A 21,715-nucleotide genomic window follows, 5' to 3' on the forward strand; every position below is an offset into this window, starting at 1 on the left:
TCATATGTTTGGTTTTGATCTACTGCTGTTGACTTAAGTAGAATTTTAGTTTTATATCCTTTGTGTAGCAGTAACCATTTGTTGCGCAAACAGTATATTTGAAATATGGACACCAAAAGGTGGTTGTTGTCATGGTAACAACTAATGAGAATCAAAATGCTATGCAGTATACAATAAACTGATAAGGCCTCCATAAATTGAATATTGAGTACAATAGGCATGTGATCCCCTTATGTGAATATTGTAAGAGTTTGGGGATAATAAAAAAAATTATTGCACTAAACATAATAGAGAGGGAACAAATATTTTGCTTTAAGGGAAAAAACAACAAAAAACCCTGTCATATAAAATACTGTTAAAATAGGCTACAATATTATTTGAAATCAAACAAAATCTCATAATTCTTGCTGCTAACACCAAATAGGGCACCAACAAAGCATGTTAAAGAAAGTGAGGGATGCAGCCTTCAGGCTATCACACTTCATTATTATGGGGATTCAGTGAGAACCACGCCGGCCGGCAGCTGCTGGATGAGGGAGGGAGGGAGGCAGGCAGGCAGGGAGGGAGGGAGGGAGGGGATGCGAGGCTTGTTCACATAATAGCCGGCGGGTGAAGGCGTGGTGAGTGTGGCTGAATACGAGGCGAGTGTGTGCGCTACAGTAGTACCGGAGGACGGACATGGACAGCGGCTGCACGGCGGCTCCACTCCCTGGCAAAAGCAGTCGGGGAGAAAGCTGAACCGGAGACATCAATATGCAGGGGAAGCTTCACCGTATCAATACCTAAAGCGGGATATAAGGAGTGCAAAGGTAAGGCCATAGACGATGTGATGGAGCAGGTTCAGCCCGCCTCAGTGAGGCTGTGATGTGAGGAGACAAAGTAGACCGAGTCATGCACGCATGTGATCCTGAGAGAGAGAGCATCAATGGAAATTAGAACAGCATGGGTTTGTCTCTCAGCGGCGACTGGCGCGTTTCCTCAGTAAAACAAGGAGTAGTGTGGTTTAATTTGACACGTCTGTTTAGTCCCAGGATTCAGGTGGAATCCACCCATGTACAGTACACCAGGCTACTGTAGCACATTCATTGTTCTCCCTGCATAGTGGTAACTGGCCCTGAGGTGGGCAAGTCTCATTATAGGAGACTGAGGGCAATACTGCTGATTGTAGTGGATAAAGCAAATGTAAGGTGGGGTTATTAGATATGTGTTTAGATTAAAAAGTGGCTTATAAGCCACTTGACTGGACTGAATGAATCATGCAGTATAATGCATTGATTTAGGAAGTGTGACTTGATGAATATTAAAAATGCTGGATGAATCATCATTTTGCCCTTTCGCAGCACCGTGGATTATGTCTGTCTAAGGCATTACTTTATTACTGGACATTTCTGTGGGTTTTGTGCATCGTTAGCATTTCCTATAATTGTATGAGGTTTGGGAATGACTGTGGTGACATTTGGTGACCCAGGCCAAGCATGTTTATAAACAGGATTAACAAGGACATTATTCTAATTGTTGTGGTTTTGGTTCATATAGGTCAAAGTATTTTCTTGTTACCTTGTCATTAACTCATGCGTTTTTTTTTTTTCTTCTTTAAATGTATTGTTCAGACAGGATCTGGAGAAATTTTTTACTCTTTGAGAAAAACAAGGATGGGCTCTGCGAAGGCTGACACTGACCTGTTGATGTTATCTCGCTAGTTGAAGGAAGAGACTCACATCTGTGTGTATTTAAAGCATCAGGCATTGTAAACAGGAATTGTTGTAACGGTTGCGTCTGCATGACACACGTGTCCAGCGTGAAACTTTGTCGCTCTTCCTATTTGTTGAGGAGGATGTCCTGAGTCCTATATCACCACTGTCAACTTCTGTGTCATTTCTGACAAAGTCTTTAAAAGGACAAAGGGTCATTAACGTCACCCTCACTTGTTTGTCAGCACAAGACAGAGATGCTCCTCTGTCCATTTGAAGCTGCTGAGAAATGTCTCAACATTCAGTTGGCAACCTTCCATTTAGGGATCAAAGCCTCCAGAGATTTTCTGAGAAATGTGCTAAAGACAGAGAAGGAGAGATCTATTTTTGGAGAGGCAAGTAATCTTGTATTCATACACTTACCACAGAGAGACTAAATCTGATATATGTAATAAGGTGAAAGTCTGTAGCAGAGCAGCATCACTTGAGTGAAACAGGTTGGCTTCATCTTACACATGTGCAGCTCACCTGAAAATCAAAACGAGTTTCAGCATATCAGCTGATCCGTGACATATGCTTTCACTTAAGGTAAAAATAAGTATGACTTGGTTACATCTCAGTCAACATTGTCACGGTATTTTGATTTTCACAAGGTTGCAGACGCTGCAGGTTATTCTGATTGTTCATCCACATCATGTAATTTGGTCATGTTCCATTTCCTCCACCCATTCACATCCGTGCCTCGGTGCCTCGTCCCTGAGCTCTGCAGAAAGTCACTGCAGTTTTTTTTTTGTACTGAAACCCTGCAGTTTGTAGTATCAGGACTGTCATTGGGGACAGCTGTGAAACCATAAGAATGAGGTCAACTGGTGGCAAAGCTCTCAAAATTGGAAGCGCTCACTGCTTATGGACTAGTCTGTGTGTTTTGAATCGGTCCTGTGTTGTGTTTTTGTGTGCTTTTGAGGCATTCAAGCTCTGCTCTGAAATGCTGAATTTGTCAGTTTGGGGATTTTAAAATATCCATATGACTAGCTTGATCTTTAAGAACAATAAAGGTGGAGAGTTTTTCAGATTTACCTCCCGATAAATCTAGCTACGGAGACTGATCCAAAAATCGCATATATTATGGATATAAAAATATAAACACATAGTTTTTAGATCATTTTGTTTAATCTCTGGGTTTTTGTGGTCCACTAGCAACAGGACGTTAGGAAGGCAACGGGGTCAGTCATTTGCTACTGTAGGTCCAACTGTCATCTGATACTTTGGTACAAAGAAAGATATGTCAGCCCGACTACTGGGGCTACATGTGTAAAGTGGGAATATGAAAAGCCTTTAGCAGCTGCAAAATCTTCAGTATAGTGTTTGCCACTTGTATTATTGGGTGCAAATGAACATTGTCGTTTTGAGTCTCGACAACTATTAGATATAGAATATTCTATTTTATAGAATAGTCTATAATATAGAGCTTTTAACAAACTTTATGTCAGTGTTTGGGTCATTTGAACATATTTAAGTCACATTTGCATAGTTTTATTTATTTATTTAAAATCAGCAGTGATGAAAATGTAACCACTGGACATTTCTTTGATTCGGTAGCTTTTCTTCTTTTTAACACCCAGTCACAATCACCCAAGGTCAGTTCTTACGACAGCATCTGAAAGTGAGTGAGTTAAAGCGGTATGCAGCTCTGGAGAAAACATGAGAGATATCACTAAGGCCCCTCACTTGAATATGTATTGCCATTCTGCTACCAGCATTACCATGTTACAGAGATCAGTAGCAGCCCATTTGACCACTACTGCTACTATGGCTGCTGATGAAATACTGTGGTCCATGTTGCTACTTGCAGTTGTAGGACAACCATGAGAAAATATATCACAATGTCCTTTTGCCACTGTAGACCTTTTCAGGGTGGGAATAGGAATTTGTACTGCATGATGACATCATTCACATGAATCACTCTCCTGTGATGCAGCCTGCCCTTGTTGTGTCGAACATCTACAGCGCTATAAAAACAAAATTAATATTGCTCCCAGGTTCTAATTTGTCCACAATATCCTGAGTCTCATTGCGCTCGCGAATTTCCTGGATGTCACGAACAGCCAGGCTGCTTCTCTTTGGGAGATGATGGTAGACAGATACCTTTTGACTGCTGACAACATGAGTCATGATGAGATATCAGATGTGGAGATAATCCTGTGCTGTATCCTTCAGACCACTGCCTCTGTAACCAGCTGGCTTCTTGTTCTGTTCTCGGACTCCTCTGTGTAGTTTTACCTTTTCCACTTTAATGTAATTAAATGTACTTATTTATTTATTTTTGTTTGAATTTAATTATTTTTGGACTGCTAATACATATGCAAATTTAGCATCTCCAAAAAACAAAAAAATTATGTCGCACCAGAGATGTTGTCATTGTTATTGTCATTGTTATTCCATGTCATTCTACACTACCCACAATGCAACCTGCCCCCTGACAGTTCAGTTGGAGATTTGGGTATGTTATACTAGTGGTGGCTAATGTAGCCTCAAGCAGAGATGAGGAGCAGGCTACGGAGACCTGGAAGCTGACTTCCTTCCTTCCTTCCTTCCTTCCTTCCTTCCTTCCTCCTACCTTCTTCCTTCTAACTCTACTCCAAGTGGCAGCATTTGAGGCAGCTTATGAGACTTCGTGTTGCTCCATCTTCTCCCACAAAAGACTTTTTTACATATTCATTACAACTTTTCATGACCTGCAAACAGACTGTGATGTGTATCATGGGAGGACTTTGCCTTTAATTAAAAGTGCACATCCCTCAGTCTTTACCTGACAGGTTCATGTGACAAAGAAAAGCTATGGTACAGGTAGAATTATAGAAAAGGATCTGCTGTTTGTACATTGTCTTAACATCACAGAGGAAGTGTAAGATCTCATGTACTCAAAACACAGAACTTAGTGTGTTTCCCTTTATGACCACAGTGTACTGGATGTCACATCCTGTGAGGAAGCCTGTTCGTAGCCACTTTAACTCTCAGAAAGGTTTTATTTTGGCTTCTCTGGGCTTCGTGTCTTTGTCTGTGAGCAAATCCAGCCACTAGAAAGTAATAATTTGCACAGGTTTTCTCAAAAATGCAACTTTAAATAGTTTGTGAATATGTTTAAACTATAATAATTTAAATGCTTTTACGATTGTAGTGGGCGTCTTCAAAAGAACATGTATGCACAAAGAGCAGACACTGACTGGTGTGTGATACCAGCCTTCATCAATAATGCATGAAAACGGGAAACTGAGATAAGACGGGCTGCAGTCTGGACATGACATTTAACCAGTGTGACGTATTAAACACTGACAGACAGTTTACTCAGGAGACACGGAAATTCTCCTGTGAGCTTATTGTACACTTTGCAAGCTTGATATGGGATTATTTTTCACTTTGGATAGCCTTCTGATAAAATAAGAATTAACTGGTAATTTTTCATGTGGTTTACAATGTCTGCTCATTATCAGGAAGATTTACATTTCCTCATCTGACCAGGTTAAGTCTTATTTTAATGAACATGGTTATTCTTTGTTTCTTTGTGAAGGAGGCCACATCTGCACCTTCCCCAAGCCTCTACTGGGATGTTTCACTGTAGCACACATATAACAAGCTGTCTATATGCCAACCTCAGGCTCCAGACTACAGCCAAACCTGCACCCTGTGGCGCAGTACTCAACCAGCGCCTGTCTAGTCTCCAGAGAGACAAACACAAAGACTGACAGTTCTTTCTTCTCTTCCCTCCGTGTCTCCTTTACATGAAGGTTCAATGCTTGTCTTAACCCCACAGGGCCCATGGCCCTTTATTGAGGTTGAATAGGCTGTGTTTGGTTGACTAAACAACGGCGTCTGCTTCGCTGTGATGAGCTACACCAGCTCTGACACATACATCATGAGATGTCAAATGAAGGTTTAAATGATTACCGTTGTTCATTTGTAATTATCAAGTTATTAAATTGCAGCCTGCTCTGGTCTTAGGTCATTTATCACTTTTTGTCTGTAATATTTGATAAGACTCGCTTCTGTGTGTCACTACTGAGAAACTGCAGGGTCAGTCAGGGTTGCTGGGCTTCTCAGTCAGATATAAATAGCAGTTCTTGTAGTGATTATAGTTCTCAGATGATTAATAGCGTAGATTCCAAAAAATTATTGCTCCTCCTCCCACTCATTTCATCTATATTGCATAAGCACGAGCCATCCCAGCTGAATTCTCGTCCGCTGAGCTAATAACTGCTTATGAAAATTCCTCAGCGGTGTATACTTGCTTAAGTGGCCATTTTCTCCATGTAAACTTCTTCTTCAGCTTGAAAAAAAAAAAAAAAAAACAATCCCTGCACCATCTAGTGGCCAGTGCCTTTACTGTACATGTAAGCTTGGAGTAATGTCATGCTTATTACTGAAACAAATGATGTGACCCCACCATGATGCAGTCATAACTAAATCAAGCTCAGATCAATGTAATAAGATTCCTGGTGATTGTCACAAGCAGCCACACTCCAAATTAATTGGATTTATTGAACGTGCACTTTTAATTTAGATCATGGAAAAAAATTTATGGCTGTGGCAATAAAAAGGACACATTATTCAGGGGCTGTAATTGACAAAGTGCTCATTAAAACAATACAGATGGTGTAATTTCAAGAGGTGACTGGGTGTGCCCACCCACTTTCAGGAAGCGGGGCAGTTTGTTTAATCATTTATTAGTGCAGTGTGGGAAAAGAAGAAGTGAGAAGGAAAGTATGTACAAAGTAAAGGATCTTCCGAGTTGTTCCAGTCACTTCCGGCCTCTATAATCAAATAACATCACTCAGTTAAAATTTACTGGAAAAGGAAGCAAGAGAAACCTGATATTCAGATTCAAACCCATTCAGCCACAGAACAGCACACAAGTGAAATGAGGGCAAGGTAAAGTGAATTAAACTGTATTAACAGACAATATAGACATGCTGAACTGCCCCATATTAACCACTTATGTTTCTTGTCTGACCCATATTGTTCATATTAATAAGCTGTAAACCCTAAACTGTGGTCAGGAGACTGACCCAGCCGCCCTCATTAAGTCAGCTGCTGATTTCTCGTAAACTGGCCACACTGCATAAGCCGTCATTGGCCACAGCAAAGGCCTGGCAGCTCAGTCAATAACCTGGATGGAAGTCGTCGGTTAATCCTGACTGTCTGTTGCTGCTCGGTCAGAGCTAACAATTTCATGGTCTGGATCCAGGAGGAGACTCTTATTAAAGGATGAAGTCTGGTCAGGGATGCATCCACACCTGCACTCTCCCTGGAGAGGTTTATCAGGTACAGCAGCTGCTCAGTTCACTCCAAGTGTTAGAAGTTGTGATCAGCCTCATTCTGTCAGATGAAGAGGCTGTTGGATCTGTTCGCTGTGCTTTATTTCAGTTTGTGTGCAGGTTTTGTTGTGAAACTGGTTAACCTCAATCTGTCATTTCAACTGACTATTTGATTTATTGAGTAAATGGTGGTCTCAGTGTCTCTCAGTAGGTCAGACTGACTCTAACATCAAGAATCATTCCTTAAAGGGCATTGTGGTTAAAATGATCTTGCACAAGCAAACAAATATGACTTTTGACTGTGTCATGTGGGTACAAGTTCTGGAGAACTGGATTTAATGGATGCAGAGTTTAGTGAGAATCTGATGTGAGGTTGTGGTTTAGTGCTGTGAACAGCTGCATGCTGGATGGAACTTGATGCATAAATGTTTTACTGTTTAGGGTGAAACACTGGAAAGAATTAAGATTTTTGCAGTGGTGGAAGAAGTACTCAATTACAAGTATTAGCCCTGTTTTTAACATCACACTGAGGTAAAAGTATAGCAAACATTATCAGCATTATCAGCAAAATGTTATTAAATCAAAGTTCTCATGCAGGAAAATGTCTCTGTGAATATTCTGTTATTATATGTTATATAATTTAACCACTATTATGGTTGCAATCATGTCTGAGCAGGATTGTAATGTCGCAGCTGGTGGAGGTGAAGCTAATTTAACCTCTTTGCATATTATTTATAAATTGTTGGATAGTTTAACCTGCAGCAATGCATAATATTTTGTATACTTACCACATATTTTGTGTATGTTTAAAGAACATTAAATTGAAATACTCAAGCGAAGCCTAAATGTACTTAAGTACTTAGCTACATTCCACCACTGGATATTTGTTTACTCAGATGCTGACAAAGCTGAGAGACTCAAAGAGTAAAAGTTAAATGTGAAAGATTTGAATGCAAGAAATCCTTCCTTTGGTTGCCATGGTAACAAATCCTTGAGACAAAGGTTTTATTGTCATTAACAACGTCAGTGTTTTTTTTTTTATCTTGAAAAGGGTCACTGTATTTACCACTATGGTCTCAGCTCTCTTTATTTTGCCATTTCTAGACATTATAGTGTTATAACACCAACTGGGCCTCATTGTCATAATGGTGAAAACATTCCTGATACACAAGATCCTCATGTCATTGTCCCTTGTGATGATGAATAGTTTGCAATCGCTGTCACAAGCCTTGAGCTTCCTCTTTTATTCTCTGCAGATGACTGAGGGCAGACTGTGCCAAGTGCAGCTGCTGGATGACAGGAAGCTAGAGCTGCTGGTTCAGGTACGAATGCTCCGGAGTTAAAGCGACTACAGTTAACATTTTTATATTTAACAATGGATTAAAGGACGAAGGTACTGCTTGTGGTGACGAATCACAGATACTTCGTTATCACCAAATCCTCCAGTTCCCCTCGGCTCAAGCTCTCCAAATATATGATAATGTTATGTTGCCTTGCCATGTTGTTAATATACAATAATGTTGCTGTGTAATTAAACAGGCAACTGTTTGCTAACAAGTTTGCCATATCATCTTAAAAGGATTTAATATGCCAGAATTGTATTCAAAACTTGTTTCAACTGTGACCAAATGGCCAAAAAAATTAGACATTGCAGGTTTAAAAATAATGCAATATAGACTTTTCTTTTTGTTTTCAGCAGAAATGTATTCAAAAGTTTGTGGAAAGGGTTAGTAGGGAGGTATTATTCCGTCCATCACACTCCCTCAACATATTAGTTAACTTCGTGAGCTGGAAGAGCAGCACGACCTGGGTTTAGCATCTGCTGTTGGAAGAAGTGTCCATGAGTTTCCTCATTTCAGTCCCATTCACGTATCTGTGAGATATTTATCAAGGAAAACGTCTAAATTATTTTACTAGTGATGTTTACCTAATATTTCGGATTGCAGTCAGTTTCTCATTCAATCTAAATCTTCCCCCATAGCCTAAGCTGCTGTCGTACGAACTCCTCGACTTGGTGTCCTCCCACTTCAACCTCAAGGAGAAGGAATTCTTTGGACTCGCATTTTTTGATGACAAGTATGTAAATTGTTCCATTTATTTTTTCAGTGGTCTGAATATTTACAGATTTCCATAAGTATGTGTGCATGTGTTTGCAGATGTGCTAAAAAAAAAAAAACAGCTTTCTGATGCGTCAGTCTGTTTGCTGTTGCAGTGGTCAGCGTAAGTGGTTGCAGATGGACCGCAGAGTTCTTGAACATGACTTCTCGAAGAAGCCTGGGCCCATTGCCCTCAACTTCCTGGTCAGGTAGTTATTCATCTCCTCACGCAAAGCACAAGCTTTCCACCAGCTGTCTACAATGTCCAGTATAGGTCTGTGATAAAACATACCTATTCTGATTGTCTTGAATATATATCACTGTCTCCAGCCTCTGTGAAGTGTCTTTTTGGTGGTTTTCAGGCTTTTGCGCATCACTCTTAGCCACAACTCACACTTCTTACAAAAGCACACACTCTGCAGAGGAAAGTGAAAATACAGTCTTTCCTATGAGTAGCTACAACAAAGCGACAAGTTACCTCAATTTTACCCTAAATTTGTTGCATATGCATCTGTTTTTATCTGCTGTAGGTTTTACGTAGAAAACATAACACAGCTTAAGGACATCATAACCGTGGAGTTATTCTTCCTGAATGCAAAATCTGCTGTCTACAATGTAAGTGTTTTTTCTTCTTCTTCTTCTTCTTTTTTTTTTTGAAGCAATAAGAAATGTTCCTGCTATAGTTGTGTTTTTTTTCTCAGCAGCTCCGCGATGATTCACTGTCTCTGCACCCTTGCAGCACCTCAACACAGCACACAGTGGCTGCAGGGCACAGTTTTCTCACTCTGCTGGCTGGAATGTAAAACAGACAGTCTAAGAAAGTAGAAAAACACAAGGGTTCATTTTGAGAGGTTATTGTAGGGCAACGCAGAGAAGATTCTGTGTTTGGTTATAGAAAGCCTTCTCCACATGGACCACATTTTCTGCATCCTATTTATTTTTTATCCTGTTGATCTATTATGTCTCTCAGGGGATTATTGAAGTGGAAAGTGAAAACGTCTTCAAATTAGCTGCAAATGCTTTGCAGGTTTGTGCTTTTAATAGTCACATTTACATATGTTAATTGCCGCATCTAAAAGCATGTCATCTAATAAGATGTATTTTTTATCCTATTACTGTAGGAGGCTAAGGGAGACTACACAAGGTAAGAGCACATTATGAGCTGGGTAAGAAGTGTTTAACAGCAACAGGACAAGTTAATAGTGAGCTTTTAGCGAAGACATTCAATAGGTCACTTGTTTCAGTGCAGACAACAAAAATCAATAGCTGTGTTATGTGGGGCTTACCACAGAGTGCTGAGAAGCTTGCACCAGGCAACTAATGAATCTCATAGTGCTGATAGAAGCCAAGTGCAAGTGCAGAGAGACACCTTAACATTGCAGAGAGCAGCTATTCCCTGCGAATACTTGTTGTGTTGTCATGAAATACTGCAGGTCTTTGTGCAGGTTGCCACCTGGCTTTGACCAGCTGCCGAAGCAAGATGGTTGGGCAATATGAGCGTCTTTGTCTTTCTAAGCGAAGTCTTTATAATCACAGAAACTTTTTTTTCATCATTGAGGACACTGAGCACATCCTCTATATTTTTGTAGGGGTTCTGCAGAGATTTAAGTTACCTGAGGGGAGTTTACAGACAATTAAAAACCTACACATTTATAGGCTGCTGGAGCTAATTTTTACAACTATATATGTTGTTGGGTTTATTCTTTATAATTCATTATGTTTTATAACCTGATCACATGTTTTGCAGGTAAAATCTTATTCTTCAAAGTACCTCCAGCTGTCAGATTTGACAGCTCTGAAGTGAAAAGTCCAAGATTTGCTTCTGAAATGTTGTACAAGTGTAAAATACCAGAATATTCAAATACTATACTATTGAAATACAGTGGTTGAGTAAACACACTAGCTTACAGGAAGTGCTGCGAAGTAATTTTACAGACTGTTATCACAACTTTTTTTTTTTTCTGTTTCAGTGATGAAAACACTAGAGCTGACTTGAAGAAACTACCAACTCTTCCCACCAAAGTGCTGAAGGAACATCCATCCCTTGCATACTGGTACGCTTACAGCAAATGCATGCAGAATGACTTAATCTGATAATCTACACTTGCTTAAAGTGTCTTATTTATGTGCCATTGCAGTGAGGATCGAGTAATTGAGTATTATAAACAGCTGAAAGGGGTCTCCCGAGGACAAGCCATCGTGCAGTAAGTATTGAAAAAAAAAGTGTAATTAGACAATGGATGTTATTGATCTTTAAGTTCATTCATCTTCTTCTCATGTCCATTAGCACTACCCTCTCTCTGGCATTCCCTTTCTTATCATCTGATAGAAATCAATAGCTCCTCTTCAGATGCAGTCCAACGAGTCACACTGATTCAGTGGACAGATTTCAAATTCCCAATGCTTCTTTCACACTTCACACACCAGGCTAAAATACAAGTGGATGTAAAAAAAAAAATCAGCTGTTGGTTTTAATAAAAATTTGCTTTTATTCTAGGTATTTGACATTAGTGGAATCTTTGCCCACGTATGGCGTGCACTATTACGAAGTTAAGGTAGGTCTCCTGCTGTGATTACTGGGACAGGACAGCTGTTGCAGCTGAAACTGAGTCATATGAGATGTGCTCTTGCCTCACAGGATAAACAAGGGATCCCATGGTGGCTCGGAATCAGCTATAAGGGCATTGGCCAGTATGACCTGCAGGATAAACTGAAACCTCGAAAGGTAAACATTTCCTGCAGCTCGGGCTCTAAAATGGCTGCTGCTGTTTCTCTGGCTGCTTCACTAATCTGACTCTGGACATGATAGCGCAGGGCATGGGTGAGGATTTCCGCTGTTGCACATAGCGTGTTGATTCACCGGCTGTAATTCATGCATCATCTGTTTCGCTCTAACAAAGGCTGGGCTTCAGCTGCAGCAGGCGAGGCCAGACTCGCAAAATCTCAGTCTAGAGAGCTGTAGCAGTTCACCTTAATGAAGCAAATAATATGGAGTATGAAGTTCTTGAGAGTCATATGTATAGTATGAACTTGTTTTTCTTGATCCATGGGCGTTGTTTTAGCTTGTTAATTGATAGGAGGTTAGGAGAAACACCCATGTGAGTGATCTGTAAGCTATGTCGTCCAGTCTGTGACTTCTCTCTGTGGGTGCTGATATGCAGCGCAGTACTGTTATAAAAAGAGGTTAGAGTTCAGAACAGTTCACATTCATTTACAGGCATTGTCTTTCTGTTCAAGCCTGCCAGTCAGTTGACGTGGTGCAATCCATCTTTGTCTGCTGCATTTCAGAATTGTGCAAGCAGCCAGCTGTATGCAGGCAGTGGTGTGTTTGGGAGAGGAGAAGAGGGAGTGAGCTGGTGATGTCAAAGGGAAAGGGGCTGGATTTGGGCGTTATCGTGCATGTTCTGAGAATACCTGAGGAGACAAGTCAGGAGCTGACAGGAGACAGAACAAAGTATGTGTTTGTGTTGACAGCGAAGCCAGGGAGGATTTAATAACTTAACAGACTTGTGGGACTTCTGAACATCCATTGTACTGGTAAGACTGGATACTACACTTCTTTGTCTGGTCAGCTTTGGAAATCATACTGCAAGAACACTGAGCTTGGATTCTTTGTGTTTTTTAGGACATGTACTCATTTTTATATTGAATAAAGATTCATCAATCTTTGAAATAGTGTTTCGTAAAGTAAAACTGCATGGATGTTTGCCTCTTTTGCCCCTAAATTTGTCACTGAAGGTGATACAAAATACTCCAGCCACGTGTAATATCACTTTCTGCGTGCTGTCTGCTCTACTTTGTGTCTCATTCGGGTCTTGTTCAGACATACAGTGAGTCATTTACCCAAACATGTTGTTCATATCAGGCTGTTGTCAATGTGCACCTGGGTGAATCGGGGATGGACGTGATGAGCCATGGAAAGTGTTGTATACTGCGATGAGTCTTTGTGTAATGTCCCCTTGTGGCATTCTTCTTTCTTTAACACCTGCATTATTGCAGACTTGGCATGCCTGGCGGCCCAGACTGTAATGACAGTGCATGTTATAGTCTGGCTTTTTTTAATGACTGTGCTTGACACAGGCTAGCCAAAACACCTGCGCTGCTAATTTTATTTTGCAATAGTTTATTTGACGTCAGTCGTGATTATAGATGATTTTGGAAACTGATATTCACCAGGGCCAAAGGAACAGATGGACAAATTTTAAAGACACCATTCCTGGCATTGTACTACCTTTTATCTCATGTATATGTGTATGTGGATGTATTATGTTGTGAATTAACAAGCAGAATATCTGTTTCCCTAAAAAGAGATTACTTTTGCTACGTTTTCACCTCCAGCTATACCAGTGGAAACAGCTGGAAAACTTGTACTTCCGAGAGAAAAAATTTGCTGTAGAAGTTAATGATCCACACAGGTGAGTAGCAGGAGGGGTTCTTCTTTGTGATTCTTAAACTGGGTATTTGTACAAGTTGATTATTCTGTTGTTTTCCTTTTTGTTCTTCCTCTGACTGATCCACCTTTTCATCATTTATCTCACTGTCGCCTTTGTATTAATTACGATAAAAACTGTAACTCTAGATTTCTTTTGTGATGTGTTCCTTGCAACAGGAGAGCAGTAACCAAGCGCACCTTTGGGCAGACGGGCTTACTCATCCACACGTGGTATGCCAGCCATTCTCTGATCAAAACCATTTGGGTCATGGCCATTAGCCAGCACCAGTTCTATCTGGACAGAAAGCAAAGCAAAGTAAGTGTCAGTTATCAGTCACCACCTGTTACTTTTAATACTGAGTCATCCAGCAGCTAATCTGTGTTTACATCATCTTCTTCCTTCTTTAAGGCTAAATTAGGAGCAGCAAGGAGTTTGGAGGAAATTGCCATGGATCTCACGGAGCACGGAGGAGCAAAAATAAACAGACTGGGAGACACAGGCCTGAAGAATAACTTCATAACGGCCAGCAATGGGAGCCTGGTATCTACAGGTTGGTTATAATTATTTCAGTTGATGAAGCAACTGTAGATTAAGATCATGTTTTTATAGGAAGAATCATTATTTTAGTCCACATTTGTGTTCACAAGTGTCTTTGTGAATTACAAAGTAAAAAACCACCTCAGTGATACTGCATATTATAACATGGGTGGCATTTTGGATATAAGGATATAAACCATCAGATTATTGTTTTCACAGGTTCTGCAGACTCTGAAATGAGCGAGGAACAGAAGAAAGAGAAACTCGCCGAGCTGAGAAAGAAAGAGCAAGCGATCCAGGATATTTTGGCCAAGAAAACAAAAGAACTGAAAAAGATTTGCCTGAGAGAGGCGGTGAGAAATCATTTTGTATTACACTTCTTCTGCACTGGTATTATATTTCGCAAGGTGCATATAAGTCTTTTTTTTTTGTAAACAGCCACATTCAGTCTTCTGAACTCCCTTTATTAAACCGTCTCGCTGTGTGACCGGTAGATTGATGGTTTCGGCTGCTACTTTCAGTTCATTTAAGTGTCGAGGGGACTTGTTGTTTTGTGTTTTCAGGAGCTCACTGGCAAGCTGCCAAAAGAGTATCCCCTCTCTTCAGGTGAAAGACCGCCACAGGTCAGACGGCGAGTTGGCACTGCTTTCAAGTTGGACGACTTGTTCCCGTACAATGAGGTCTGTATTTAACAGAGCACTTACTGATTTTTTTTTTTGTTCCATGCATGTTAAAGTTACACATTTTTTTTAGGGTAATTCTAATGATATTCTATTTTTTTTCTTATTGTCAACGAAACCCAAGGAAAGGACACAAAATGCAGGTGGTTGATAGACCTCCCCTGGTGTCCAAAACCTATTAAAAACACATCAGTCATGAGTCATACCATCGCACTAAGTGACATGTTCCTTCATTTTGATGAAGTTTGTTTATGAAATATTTGCTTAAAAGTACAGTGGAAGTACAGTTGTAGCCCTTTAAAAAAAAAAAAAAAAAGAAACAATAGATACTTGACCCATTTTAAAGGTTTACATCTTCAATAGACACACAGCCTAACACACTTCTGGTTTTGGCCTTTTGATGGGATTTTTTTACAGTGAGAGAAATATAACATAACGCCAGCTTTGCCCTTTGCAGTGCGAACGCTCAGCTACTAATTTGCAGCATATGACAGTATTTCATTTACTACTTATTTAAGATTAATTTCAATAAGGTCCACCTCACAAGAAGACCTAATTAGATCTATTCTGTAATGCATTTTAAATGAATAGGAAAATCAGATGACGATAATAGTTATTTCCTGATTAACCTCTGCACAGCTGAATACTCGTTACTTATTGGTATCTCTGGGGATGTGCTGCTTGTGTTCTGTGCAGGATCCTTTCTTGAGGAACCTGGAGAGCAGATTTGCCCTGCAGCAAAAGATTGTGGAGGCGGCTAAGAAACTCGCAAATGAGCCAGAACTGTGCAAGACAGTCAAGAAGAAGAGGAGAAGAAACTGTCTGGATGCCATGCATAAACTCCAGCAGATAGAGGATGAGATGAACCAGTACAGAATCAAGAAGGGAAAAAAGCCCACACAGCGGGCTTCAGTAATCATTGCAGGTATGGTGCAAGTTGACCTGTGTAACTGCATTAATCATTTAGCATATATTCGCAGAAAATATGGAGATATTTTCTCTTTCACCAGATGAACTCATCCGTTCAGACTGTAGCTCCCTGTCTAGTCTCCCACTGGATGATGGTGAGTCAGACATCACACATTCTGGTGCATTAAAATAATCTGTCCTGCTGTAATAATTATTAAAATGACTGTTATTAAGTCAGTATTTTTACCCGGTGTTGCCTTTTTACTCAGATGACTCAGACAGCGTGGGTCAGAGGCCACGCTCCCGGTCGGTCCAAGGTTCCCCTCAGCTCAGTCCAATGCGATCGCTGGGGGCAGAATATGATTTGGAGAGACAGGGATCTCCAAGGGAAAATCACAATAACAAGAATCACAGCAGGTGAGGAAACAGATATCCTACCTCTATGTGTTTATTGTTTCCATGAGGTCTAGTGGGAAGTACAACTTGTTTCACAACTTTTGATTTTATTCAAAGCTTCTTGGAATGAAGCAATGATATCATGTTTTGGCAGAGTCCATGATATTTGCAGTGTCATGTTTGCATCCTCATTCCTTTCTTTTAATCTCAACCCTTTTTTTTTATCCTCTCCCAATACCACACCCTTTTAGATTAGCTTTTGAAGGCCAGGAGGCTTCCCACTACTACCAGAATCCAAGAGAGGTCTCCTCCACCCACAGTAGTCCCTATAAAACCCTTCCCAGACCTCCTAGAGATCCACGCAGCATGCCTCCCACCCCGGTTATGACACGCAATGCCTACAGCAGCAGCCAGCTCAGGTGTGATATCTTCTCCCCAGCACTGCCAACCCAATAACTTTCCTTCTCCTTCTCCTAACAATGACTTCACTGCAACCCAATCCCTGCTTCTGCCCAACCTTTACCCAGTACTCTCATATAAACCCCGTATCCTCACTGTACTAACAAATCCAGATATATTATCCTATAACCTATTTTCTTTGCTTAAGAAACAGTTTAAAGGTTGTTTCCCTTCTCCAGGTCAGAGGGGTCTCCTCACTGCTTCAGGCATCGCAGCGGAAGTCTGGAGTCACAACCTCGACTAAGAAAAGACACAGACTCAGAGAAGCCGGTGTTTATCTTGTCACAAGCCCACCGCAGCAACAGCACAGAGGTGTTAGAGGACTGCTCCTCCTACACCAGTCAGTCCAGTCTAGACTACTGCGGGGCAGCCAGCTCCCACTACAGTACACTGGACTCTCGGACCTCAACCATGCATCGTCTCCACAGGAAGGTGGAAGTATATGGAAATACCGGGAGCATGCCCAACTTGGTCCAGCACCATTCTGGCTGTAATTATTCATGTGAGACCTCAGCACACTATGCACCTAATGCCTACTATGTCACCGACTACCCCTGCTCGGACATGGAGCCTTATGCTAACGGTGCCTACGTGTATGAGAATGAAGTTGAAGGCCACTACAACGTCAACCCTTCCTACCAAATGAATGGGTATCATGGACATGACAGATTCAGACATTACAGCAGTGACCGGGCAGATGGTCTTTCCCAGAATCCCTACGCGACACTAAGGCCGCCGCGGAACAGAGAGGGGCCCAGAAATGAGCTCTTGGCCAAGAACATGCAGAAGGCCCTGGTGGCGGAGCATCTGAGAGGCTGGTATCACCGGAGCAAGGGCCACAGGGAGGGAGGGAGGGGGATGCTGGCTGGATATGACTTCGACAGTGGCTCTCAGCTCAGCCTGGGCTACCAGACCATGCCAGCCGCCTTCAGCCACTCCAGCAGAACCACCTCCTTCTCCTCAGGTGAGATGAGGTCACTGAACAGTTTGAAAAACTCAAGTCAAATTTATTGTTGTTGGAAGAAAAGTCTCAGGAGAAAACATCATTTAATAAAACACCAGTTTTTGTCATTTTCTAAATTAGGGTTGGATATATTTTTATATCAGGCTGCTGTCAGTTGTTTATGAAATGGCTTACTGCAATAATAAGAAACAAAAAAAATCACTCTTACGAGGAAAAAAGGCTAAATAACCAACTTGCCATAGTAACAAAACAATTGTGAATTCACAATAGCAAGGACCAAAAGAAAGTATCAATGAAATGCAAGACTGGACTTTTGGAGGATTTTAACATGGAATAAACACTGGTTCTCTGACCACATGACAAGACAAACTGGCACAGGACAAAGGGAGACGCAGACAATATATAGACACTTGGTAATGGGGAACAGGTGGAAACAATCAGGGCAGGGAAGACAATCAGACGAGCAGGGACACAAGAGGAAGGGCAAGCTACCTGAAAAACGGAAATCATAAAACAACAGACATAAGACAAAAACATAACAGAGTTTTCTAGATATGACAATTTGTTAATTTGCATAATGTTTTTCTCCCTCACTGTGACTTCCTTCATCGTGCCTTAAAAAGCTGCTGACACACCCAAGACAGTTTTATTTATGTGTTTCAGTAGAGGGTTTTTTTTTTTCACATCCTTGATCCAAAGCTATTCCAAGGTGCTGAGAATATAAATCTGGGAGGAAATTAGTCCCAGTTTGTGCCTCTCGTGTATTATTAGATTCAAGTCACGTGAAGGAAAGAATGTTTTTTTCCTGAAAGATAAATACCCAAAGGTCTTTGAAAAGCCCAGAGGTTTGTTTAACAACACTTAACACTGTTCTGAAGGTATTTTCAGACTCCTCAAAGTCTCTTTTAACCATCATTATTAAAAAGATTCTCTCTCCACTTCTGGTTCACTCCCAGTTAGTAATGACACCCTTTCTCATTTTGTATGACGCAGGAAAACTGTGGAACATAAAGAGTGACACCAATATAGAGTAACACAAACACAGAGGAAGTGTACTAATTATATTTTTTTGTAATTTTGAAATAATAACTTATTGGCATATCATGTGAGGTCTAATCATTTGTTTTGCAAATGTGACGTGAAGCTGGACTTAACACAGTTTCCAATAACAACAATTACCACTGAGTTACACTCCAGCATTACCTGAGTGCGTCTGCTTTTGTCTTGTTTGCAGTGTCTTCAGTGGAGAGCACAGGCAACTGGCGCAACCAGCTGGCAGTTGGCCTGACAGAGTACGATACACCCGTCACACCTCAGTACCCTCAACCTGGAGCTCACGCTTCTCCGTACAACCGCAGTCCCACACACAGCAGGTGAGTGCTATAGTTCCCATCACCACCACACTGAAGTTGTAGATGCAAGAAGAAGAGGGCCAGGCACAGACAATTGCTTGTTCTTTCAGTTTAGTGGAATTTCAGATAAAATGCTGGTTGCACTTTTCTTTCCTTTAATGCATGTCTGTTGCAGTTCAAGTCTTTGGTTTTGTGTGCTGCTCTGCCACTGGATGAAAGATCACATTTTATTTCTCTGCATTTGCAAGAAAGAGATTTTGTCTTTTCTCTGTATTCTCTCAGTGTGTCCTTAAAACTATTCCGCTCATAAAAACAAATGTAATCACGAGGATCTCTTTTCTTTCTTCCCTCCCTTCATTGACTTGATTAATGTTCATGTGTGCAGATTTTCTCCAGAAAACAAAGTGTGTGACACAATGCCTAAAAATTCTGAGTCAGTTGAAGTGGTTGGCGCTGAGGCCACTAGTACAGATGAACCATCAGCCAACCATTCTAGCACTTAAGGGTGAGATCAAACACAGCTGGCTGCTCTGTGTCGTGTTACCAGTCATCTCCATTTTGACATTCCACCGCCATTCGTGTGTTACTTCTTTTCAGATTTTTTTAAACAAATCATCCACATTTTCATATTGTGGTTTCCTATTTTTCTCTTCACGCACAGCATGCTAACATACTGATGCTTATCAGATGTAATGTTCACTGTGCTCACCATCTTAGTTTAGTGTGTTAGCATGCTAATAGTTGCTTGGGATTGTCATTAGTTCTTTTCAATATGAATAAATAGTTATTACAGTTCAGCGTTAGGGGAACATTAATGTCCCAGCAAAAGTATGGTAACCCATCCAATAGTTTTATAGCTTTAGCCTCCTAGGACAATGAATGTCTGAATCAAATTTCTTGGCAATCTATCCATTAGTTGTTGAGATATTTTGGTATGGACCAAAGTGGTGGATCAACTGACCCTAAAGCTACGCTGCTGGCATGGCTAAAAAGTAGGAAGTTTCCATTTAGTCCATGAAGCCCAGATCACTTTGTACACCATCACGCAGTAATGTGGACTATATGGTTTATTGCATTTCCATTTCCATTACTCTGTTTTATGACAAGGTTCAGGCATGTGTTCCTTGTTCTCGAACAGTTAAACTACAGTAGACTTGACATATTCTTGTGTCACTTTCTTATACAGATTTCACCTGAATGGAAGCTACATGAGCATCCACTGAAGAGGACCAAACTTTGGCACAAATAAAGCCATGGCCAGCAGCACATGAACGGGATGAAGTTGAAACACAGGCCGTACACAAACATTTTGGCTGCCATAACTCAGTGGCAGACTTTAGGTGTACGCTGTCCTCATGTTAAAGTAACCTCTGAACACAGTGATGACACTCTTGAATGACTTTCCCATGTGCCTTGGATTGGATGAATTGTACAGGCAGATGAGAATGTGTCATAAAACTTAAAGATGTTGCACAACTGCACTGGATTGAAAATGCGATTGTGTATTAAAGATGAAAAAAAAAGAGGAAACATGTTTTTACCGAATACAACCCTATGTATTTTAACAGAAACTAGCTACTGCCTTATACAAAACAGTAGGTTATAGAATAAAATCATTTTCACTACTTGCATCTCAAAAAAATATGATAAAAAAATTCATAAATATAACATCCAAATTGAAAACAAAACTTGAAATGTTATAAATGTGACATGACAAGAACTGATTTGACCTCATTAGAGCAGCCTGTGTATTCATTGATTTTCCATTTCTTACTTTCTTTAAACTTTGAATCAGAATGTACTATGTCAATATTGTTTATAGAACCATTTGTCCTTGTTGGTGCCGTATTGTGTTTTAAAATGCATGGTGATATCACTGATCTTTTGATAAGAACTTCCTTTTATATTGACAGAAGACCACTGCCGTAAAAAGCATATTCATGTCCCGTTATTTGTTTTCTCACATATTTGTACAGTCAGTGTGTAGTTATATGTTGTTAGATGTTGTCATAAAATATTTTCCACTGGGAACAAGGATGTGAATAAATACATGTGTGACACATACACGGCTGTTGTCACTTTCTTTAAGAGGCTCTTTTGGTGGTAAACAGCCGGTTCAGGTTCTGGTATTAAATAAGCGAGTGAGCCTTAAAGGAATAGTTCAATATTTTGGGAAGTTCAATATTTGCTTTCTTGCTGACACTTAGATAAGAAGAGAGATAGAACTCATATCTGTCCATTAAATGTTAGGCTACAGCCAGTCGGTTAGTTTATCCTTGCATAAAGACTGGAACTGTGGAAACAGCTCGCTTGGCTCCACAGTTTTTTGTTTTTTTTTTGCGTTGCGTTTGCTTTGCCAGGAAATAAAACCCTAACTGTTTAACCACAATTTTTTTCCACACAAATGAGATATAACGTGGAAATTAGAGAGCTTTAGAGTTACTGGTTGGCAGATTTTGTTGTCCCCAGACAGAGCCTAGCTTGGGTTTCCATCTGTTTCCAGTCTTTATGCTATGCCAAGCTAAGCTAATCGGATATGAGAATGGTGTAAGTCTTCTCATCTATCTCTTTTCCATCAAAGCTTTCTATTTCTTACAGCCTATGAAAAAAACTTTCAGGGTGTGATATAAAATGAATTCTCGCAAGCTAGATATCAAACTTTGCTTTGAGTTATGATCTAAAAAAGTCAGACAGAAGAGGCGTCTTCTCGCCAACTGTGAGTATTCATTCCCCTGAAGGCAAACTGTCTCTTCTGGCTCATGTGTTTGTTGTTGTGCAGCAATTCAGAGGTTATGTCTTTTGGAGAGCTCTGGGAGGAGCTCTGTTTGCAGTGGAGACTTTATCCCTCCCACCAGGCCCATGAAAATGGTCCACCTGCTGCTGTCA

The 21,715-nt window shown here is 40.6% G+C and overlaps 1 protein-coding gene across 2 annotated transcripts; it reads left to right on the plus strand.

The window, feature by feature from the left end:
- The first annotated feature begins 679 nt into the window (after nt 1–679).
- frmd4bb (FERM domain containing 4Bb) lies at nt 680–20,434 on the plus strand. Of its 2 annotated transcripts, none has more exons than XM_041060354.1 (23): nt 680–809; nt 8,260–8,325; nt 8,985–9,079; nt 9,216–9,308; nt 9,630–9,714; nt 10,070–10,126; nt 10,221–10,243; nt 11,070–11,153; nt 11,238–11,303; nt 11,597–11,654; nt 11,738–11,824; nt 13,438–13,514; nt 13,709–13,847; nt 13,941–14,082; nt 14,289–14,422; nt 14,633–14,749; nt 15,446–15,674; nt 15,760–15,813; nt 15,928–16,075; nt 16,306–16,473; nt 16,693–17,477; nt 18,712–18,850; nt 20,016–20,434. In XM_041060354.1, the coding sequence occupies exons 2-23, from the start codon at nt 8,260–8,262 to the stop codon at nt 20,050–20,052; spliced, it is 2,883 nt and encodes a 960-aa protein (XP_040916288.1). In that variant the 5' UTR covers nt 680–809; the 3' UTR covers nt 20,053–20,434. The 2 variants fall into 2 exon arrangements, with proteins under 2 accessions (XP_040916288.1, XP_040916295.1); XM_041060361.1 differs by lacking the exon at nt 20,016–20,434 and adding an exon at nt 19,215–20,006.
- Nucleotides 20,435–21,715: the final 1,281 nt, after the last annotated feature.

The sequence above is a fragment of the Toxotes jaculatrix genome, chromosome 2 (genome assembly GCF_017976425.1).
Source record: "Toxotes jaculatrix isolate fToxJac2 chromosome 2, fToxJac2.pri, whole genome shotgun sequence".
NCBI lineage: Eukaryota > Metazoa > Chordata > Actinopteri > Toxotidae > Toxotes > Toxotes jaculatrix.